Source organism: Hetaerina americana, unplaced genomic scaffold, assembly GCF_022747635.1.
Source record: "Hetaerina americana unplaced genomic scaffold, ioHetAmer1.1.p SCAF_51, whole genome shotgun sequence".
NCBI lineage: Eukaryota > Metazoa > Arthropoda > Insecta > Odonata > Calopterygidae > Hetaerina > Hetaerina americana.
In genome coordinates, this window is record NW_027287107.1 from 10,001 (window position 1) to 17,500 (window position 7,500).

A 7,500-nucleotide genomic window follows, 5' to 3' on the forward strand; every position below is an offset into this window, starting at 1 on the left:
TGAGGCAGTATTTCATGCTTAATTTGAAAGTCAGGGCCTAAACATTTTGTTTTTTGAACATTTTTATTTTTTGGCCCTAGCAATTTCATTTCTTTTTAACTATTGTTCCTGCATACTATATTTTATGCTTTATGAGATACACCCTCATTTCAATGTAGCACACCCAAAAAAGTTAACACTTAACAAAAAAGTAGTATATCAATAACAAGTTTTGGGTAATTTAAAAATAATAATCAATTATACTCAATAAGAGGTAATATGGTTTGTTATGAGCAGTTGTGCTGAAATATGATTTATTTCATTTGATAGCTCACTCATACCACTATAATATAGTTTTGCTCATTTCTACCATATTGCAAGTCTCGTAATAGCGATGAGCCACAAATTCAAACTACAACATTCAATTGAATAATAAATATGAATAGATAAGTAGATAAAATGATCTCTAATGGAACCAAAACAGGTTGTACTGATGACCACAGTTTTTAACCCAAAGATTGGTTTGCTAGTTGAGGGTAGAGCTCATGTAGCCCTAAGCCCAATGGCTTGTGAAATTCATTCAACAGGGCATGAGAGCCCATTCCTTTTCCTGTGCCACCAATGTTTTCCCAGAAAGATCTGGTACCCAAAAATTCACATAGCTTTTGGAGGAAGCTAGGAGGGTGCCCAGAGACAAGCCCAGAAATTAAACTCAGGCCCTCAAGTCAGTAGTCCAACTCTCTACCATCTGGAATATCATATCCCCATAGTATTGACCATCTGGGATAAAAATAACATATGTGAAATATTAAATGTTAACCCATGGAGTTTGAACCTTGGGTGATTTTTTGGACCATTATTTTGGGAAAAAATGTGCATTTTATATGCGGTCACATGTGTTCATTTTAATTTTGTTACCAAAAGTAAATTTTTCATTTTGTTCTCAATGTCGCCACTATGATTTTTTGTGAGGGATTTTCAGACCATGTTGATTAATGTAATCAATAAATTCTTAATACAAATGAAATGATACTGCACTGCTGGTGCTCTTCTACAGGTTTCTTCAAACAATGCATCACAACTTTTTCCATAATTAAACAATTTTTTAAGTTTCCATTTCCAAAAAATCCATGTTCCTCTAAGCGGAGGAACTGTTCATTTCAATAGCTTCAATAAACAAATTATTTCTTATAGGATGTTGCACTTCCTTTTTATTCTTTGTACAATCACACTTCTGACATCCAGCAAGGTATTATGCTACCCACCCAATATCACATTGAGACTATCTTGTCATTTATGACATCTGAAACTAATATAAGCCTAGTAATAAACCTTTTTGGGGTTGCGGGATGCCCTACTGCCCTGAAAATATTTTCCAGAAAACCTGAAACTCACTGGAAATTTCATGTTAGTTGGAGAGCTTATGCCCTCCATAGAGAGAGCCCTCATCATACATTAAAGTTAGTTGACCATTGGAGAAAAATCAAGAGTCTTAGCCCAGAGTAATGCTATCAGGAAAGGAGTATTTTATATATGACAAGGGAGGAACACCGAGTATAAGTATTTTACTTTTGGTCAAGAGAATTTCACTTGGGAACAAGAAAACACTACACCTCATTGATGGCGGTTCATAATACCCCTTACTTTTCCAGAGATTTAGAAGTGTTAAATGGGTTTCAGAATTGAGATTACAGACACATTTAATGACTTAGCATAAGCCTTCTCATCTCTACTTCCATTAGGTTGAAAGAAAAATTGACCAATTTGAAAAAAATCACCTTACTATTCCTCTGAAAAGCATTTTCAAAATTCTTTGGGACCATGCACTTTGTGTGTTAGTGGCACATTCCTCTAATAAATTATTCTTAATGATAAATTGCATTCTTACTTTACCTCTTCGTGCAGGTTTTCTATTGACCGTGCTATTTCTTTGGATGTTACAACTGCAGCTAAAGGGTAGCCATTTCCTATTGGCTTTCCAATTGTAACAATGTCAGGAACTACACTTTGGGTCTGAAATCCCCAAAAATTTGTACCACATCTACCCATTCCAGTTTGAATCTCATCAGCAATAACCAATCCACCTAACTGATGGATATAGCTGAAATATGATACACATTAGAAGGTCATTTGACCAGTACCTAACAGAAATAGTGAGTTGTGCATACAAAGTGAAATTATTGCATTGGTAAATGAAATGGTCTTATATCAGTCATAAGAAAAGAGTCATTTTGTACCAGTAATTCCTAAATAGCCCATACATTACAAAATACATAACATCACATCATATGAAAAATATAATTTAAGGAGAGGCAGACAAGAAAAATATTCCACTTTTATTCTTTTATGACAAAGATGCTATTCATTTTAATCATTGTTTAATGAATCTCGCACAGGCTAAAAAGAGTGGCTGAATAGGAGTGTAGGAGGAAAAGTTTACTTAGCAAACCAAGGAAATGAAGAACCAGATAGATTAGACTCACCTTAAGACAATGTATTTATTAGGGAATTAGATGGGAAAATAGAAGGCAAGGTGCTATGAGGAAGACCAAGGGGAAAAATATAAGGGTCACATAAACAAGGATGCTTTATGGAGGAGCATTCAGTGATTGATAGCTTTAACCTCAGAAGGGAAGAGGGGAAGACTGCAGTCAATCAATCTTCAAGTTTAAATACTAGTGGTTGGTACTTTCCAATTATGTAGATTCAAAAAAATCAAAGGATTCAATATGAAATACATAGTTCAATTTACCTGTATATTTGAGAGAGCCAATTGCTGGGAGGAACTATGACACCTTGGACAACTAATACTGTTTCACTAATAAAACATCCAATCTGAAAAAAGATAATCCATTGATCAGAGGGACTATTATATTGATTAAAATTTTTTTTAATGATACCTTCAGAACTTTTGATTGGCTTTCAATGACATCATTTCCCACATGTCTCATTACTCCCATTCTCAGTTAACATTTCTACCTATCATTATTCTGGGACTAATTTTAATGCATGATAGTGTTTATTATTAGGCTAGTTAGCCAGGGGATAACATATGTAGCTGGATTGACATTAAGCATCTGAACTCTAAAAAGGCGGCGCTAAAAGAACATGGGTGAGAGGCAATCTAAAAGACTATCTTGTGAACTAAAAATGTTTAAAAATGAAACATGGATAAAGGAATCCCATAGTTGTGAGTCGTCCAAAAACATAGCAACTACATAAAACCATCTAGCATTATTAAAACATTTATTCCTCTCTACATGAATTATTGTTAGTGAAATGTGCTTCCCAAATACAGTGTTCATTGCTTTCAGGACAAAATCAGAATTTTACTTCTCCAGTGGATATTTGATGTGTGCATAGACTAAGTTTCATGGTGGTTAATAGCTAGTAGAATGCCATCTATTTAACTCTATTAGCATTCGGTGTTGTGCACAAATGACAATCTACTTTGAGAAGGATTGTTGGATAAGGTTAGCGGGGTATTAGTTAACATGGTTGGATTACAGTAGTAGTAGTTTTGAGGGGAGGCGACCGACAGCTAAGGTCATTTGCGCCATAGGGGAAGGACAGGAAAGGATGAAGGGTGGAGAGAAACCCGGCGTCGGCATTAGCCTACTCTTTACGAAAGGCGCCAAGGGGTCCGCGGCTTAACGTCCCATCCGACGGACGGCGTACTCACTCAAAGTGCCCTCCACAAAGCACCTCAAGTAGGGATCGAGATACCTCTGAAAAATATTCAACACCGCCGGGATTTGAACCCGCGCCCTCAGGGTGGGAAGCCAGTACGTTAGCCCCTGCACCATCTCGATCCCCGTTGGATTACAGACATTGTGACAATCACTTTAGAACCATCCTTGGATGATATTTATATTTTTTTCAATTTTTTGGCATCCAAAGTAGCCTCCATCCACCTTTAACCCCTCTGGTATGATCACAGATCTATTAATGTCAGATGAGAATTGTTAAACAGATGTAGGATGTCCTTTATACATAATAGTTGTCATTCCAGAATATTACCCAGACCATTAGATGAAAACAATTAGGTGGAAATATTTTATTTACAGATAGTATTTCCTTTTTTAAAATCTCATGTTTTGATTTTTATGTTTGATTTTTCATTCAATTCAGTGGCTTAGCAAATTTCACTTGAAGGAGAGCAACTTATTTTAAATGTGATTTCCATGGCTATGGAAGTATTCCTTTAAAAGGAGTGTGATATTGACATGCAGGTATGGAGTGTATAGGTGAGAAGATAAGGCTAAAAATTAGTGCAGTTTACAGATAACTATGCTTTAGCAGCAATTAAGCTCATTGCTCACATGGCACTTACAAGATTTTGAAACAATGACCTAAACCATCATTATTGCTTTCACATTTTTGTGACTAGAGTAGAAGTTATAACTACCTTTTAATTTAGGGTGACCCGAATCAACAAGAACTTTAAGAGCAGAAAAACAACCTGATATGATGGCCTTAGGAGTACTGTACCATTTGTGCACTACTCTTATTTCTACAGTGGTACATTTCCCACTAGCCATAAAATTGGTATGCTCATATAACTGCTAATAATATCTCACTCATTTGCTGTGAATGCATCTACTTTGTACTAGAAGTGGAAAAGAACCCCATTTGTATTCTAAGACTTCCTTCATGTGAGCTGCCAAAACAAAGGAAACTCTGAGCTGACCTTTGTGTACCTTTCCTTTCTTCGTATAGACTACCTTCAAAAAAGAGAGCCTACGACAATATTATAGAAATCCTTCCTTCGTTCCCACCTATACCATAGTAAAGTTATGCTTCATAGGAATGACTTGGTACAGACCTAAATATTCTTTTATGAGAGTTTTTACATGCAGGCATATCATACCTTGGATCCTTTTTGTACTGCTCTATCTATCACAGATTTTGCTTTCATGAAATATTCTTCAGCCAACTTCAATTCATCTCCTGATTCAGTCAATCCACGATAAGTATCTGGGTAGGGCAATATGTGTAACCAAGGAACCTTCTCTGTATTTACAAATAAGAATAAAACTGCTTTAGTTTCTTATGGAAATGGAACAATAAAATTATCATTGAAAATAAATAAATAGGTGCATATGATAAAATTTCTTCATATGCTTTAATTTCAACATAATATCCTTGAACATTAACATTGATCACTTTGTATCCTTTTACTCCATTATACTTTATCCCATCACTAATTTCTGAAACAATTTTTGCATGGGAATAAAAATATTAATTTAGACAAGTTCCTGTTTTATTACAGCCATACAATGTATTGCTTCAAATTGTGCCAAACAATAAGAATGTACCTATGTTTCAAAAATATTTTTTTAAATCAATAACACAGTAATCAACCTGAAGGTCGGTTTGGTAAGTGATGGTAAAGTTCACCCGGTACTAAGCCCGACAGCGTGTGAAATTCACAAATCAGGGTAGTGGGGCCAGTTCCGTTCCCTGTGCCGGTTATGGTTTCCCAGGAGGACCTGGTACCCCGAAAAATCACAGCTTGGGTGGAGCTGCAAGTGCCCAGAGTGCCTTCCCCAGGAATCAAAACCGGGTCCCTACAGTGAGCAATCCAATGCTCTATTCAAAAATATATTATTTGAAAGAGGAGAGCTCATTTATTGGATAATCAAATATGTATTATATACTACATAGAATGCTCATCCCTTACCAGTGCAAATACAATTGTATCTACTTTAAATTTCCCAACTTTTCAACTGAAAAATAGACCACTACACTAATGTCTTGATACACCGTGTACTTAAGATACCTGTTACATATGGAGATACTTTTTTATGATTTCCTGAATTTTAGCATCAAGATGCACTTAAAAAATTATCCCCTCTGTATTTTTAATTTGAACGTTGGTGATGATTTCTTGCTGCATATTTGCCCATCAGAATAAATATGCTTAGTCAGGGGGTAATCGAAAGGATTATACTCCAGCTATTACTAAATATGGAAGTTTTATTGCATTAGCTAAAAGCCATGCAGACTAAGTCCTGAGCATTTGAATCCAAGCATTAGGAATAGTGTTACAAAGGGAGGCAGATGGCTTGGGATGCCAGGGACAAATTGTCACTTGCTGATACTTGCTCATGATGTAGTCAGGTTCTGGTTGTGTGTGGCTTTGATGCAACACAATGATTTTGCATATATATTGCATGAAAAAATACATCTATATTGGATGAGTGTGTGTAAAAATATGTCTATGTTTGGATTTTTTCAATTTTCATTACATAACGCGCGTTATTGTTGGGAAAATATGGTAGTTCTCACCTCTAGTTGATAAATGACTTTGCTCCATTTGTGCTATATTGCCTTTTCCCTCACTGTCACTTTCTAATAACCACCTCATACAAATCAGAAGCCACATTTTACATAGCTAAATAAGGTCAAGAATTGATAAACAAGGTTGCACCATGTATAATAGATCAATATTATCATAACATGTGAATGATGACAATTTATTGAATTGAAATGAATGCAAATATACTCTATTTTACTACTTGTTAAATTTATACATAAATGAATAAAAAAAAGGCTTTTAAAAAGTTTATGATAATTACCAGTATTTTGCTTTTGCAGAGCTACAGGGCTTAATTCAATCACTGTCTTTAAGGAACCATGAAATGAATTATCTAGCACTGCTACTTCTTCATTCCCAGTGTGCCGTCTCGCTAACTGGAGTGCTAAGTCATTTGCCTCTGCTCTGTGGCCCATGGGTAATTATAAAAATAAATATGAATTAAGTTTTGAAGATACATATGAAGATCATTTCTAATATATTAAGCGTTTGAGGAAAACTTTGAAGTAAAAGAATTGCCATTAAAATCTCTTTAATCAGCCAGCAAACTATATATGAACTGCTGGCATTGATGTTTTTTGGAGAAGTTGGATTTATTATTATTTTTTGTAAATGTAAGAATTACTATGCTCATGGGTATGTACCATTGCTATTTGTGCCAAGAAACTTGACAGAATATTTATTGAAAGATTAATAGTTCAGTTATATATAAATGTGACTCATTTCCATTTGTGGAAATATTATTCAGAGATGGGTTAATTACTTCAGGAAAGATGGCAAAATTTCAAAATCTACTATTGAATCAATTGTGCTAACATTTTTATTTCAGCAAAGTAAAAGGGTTAAAATGATGACGCAAAACAAAATATATCAAGAAATGGGAATGATTCAATTTCAACTCACCCTGAATTTGTAAATAGGCATACTTCAAAAGATGAAGGGAGTGTTTTCAATAAGCTTTCACAAAACTGAGCTTGAATTGTGCCTTTCATCTGACTGCATAAGTTTAATGTAGCCATTTGACTTTGCGCTGCTTTCACAACTTTAGGGTGACAGTGCCCAACTGAAAAGTAAGTTTGACATCAGTCACAGCAGAAACCAAAGACAACTCAGCCAATGAAGTAACTAATGCTTTTAGATGGAATCAATGATCCACCATAAGTAACATTAAGCAGATATCTACATTATTCCCACAACATCTC

The 7,500-nt window shown here is 35.1% G+C and overlaps 1 protein-coding gene across 4 annotated transcripts in view; it reads right to left on the minus strand.

The window, feature by feature from the left end:
* Window positions 1-7,500, minus strand: part of LOC139694642 (ethanolamine-phosphate phospho-lyase-like) — a 29,754-nt gene that overhangs the window by 1,582 nt on the left and 20,672 nt on the right. For all 4 annotated transcript variants that reach the window (XM_071593129.1, XM_071593132.1, XM_071593130.1 and 1 more), the window contains 5 exons: window positions 7,202-7,361; window positions 6,561-6,703; window positions 4,850-4,992; window positions 2,732-2,814; window positions 1,873-2,080 (listed from right to left, as the gene is read on the minus strand). In XM_071593129.1, the coding sequence (XP_071449230.1) occupies window positions 1,873-2,080; window positions 2,732-2,814; window positions 4,850-4,992; window positions 6,561-6,703; window positions 7,202-7,361 (737 nt within the window). The remainder of the gene's footprint in view (window positions 1-1,872; window positions 2,081-2,731; window positions 2,815-4,849; window positions 4,993-6,560; window positions 6,704-7,201; window positions 7,362-7,500) is intronic.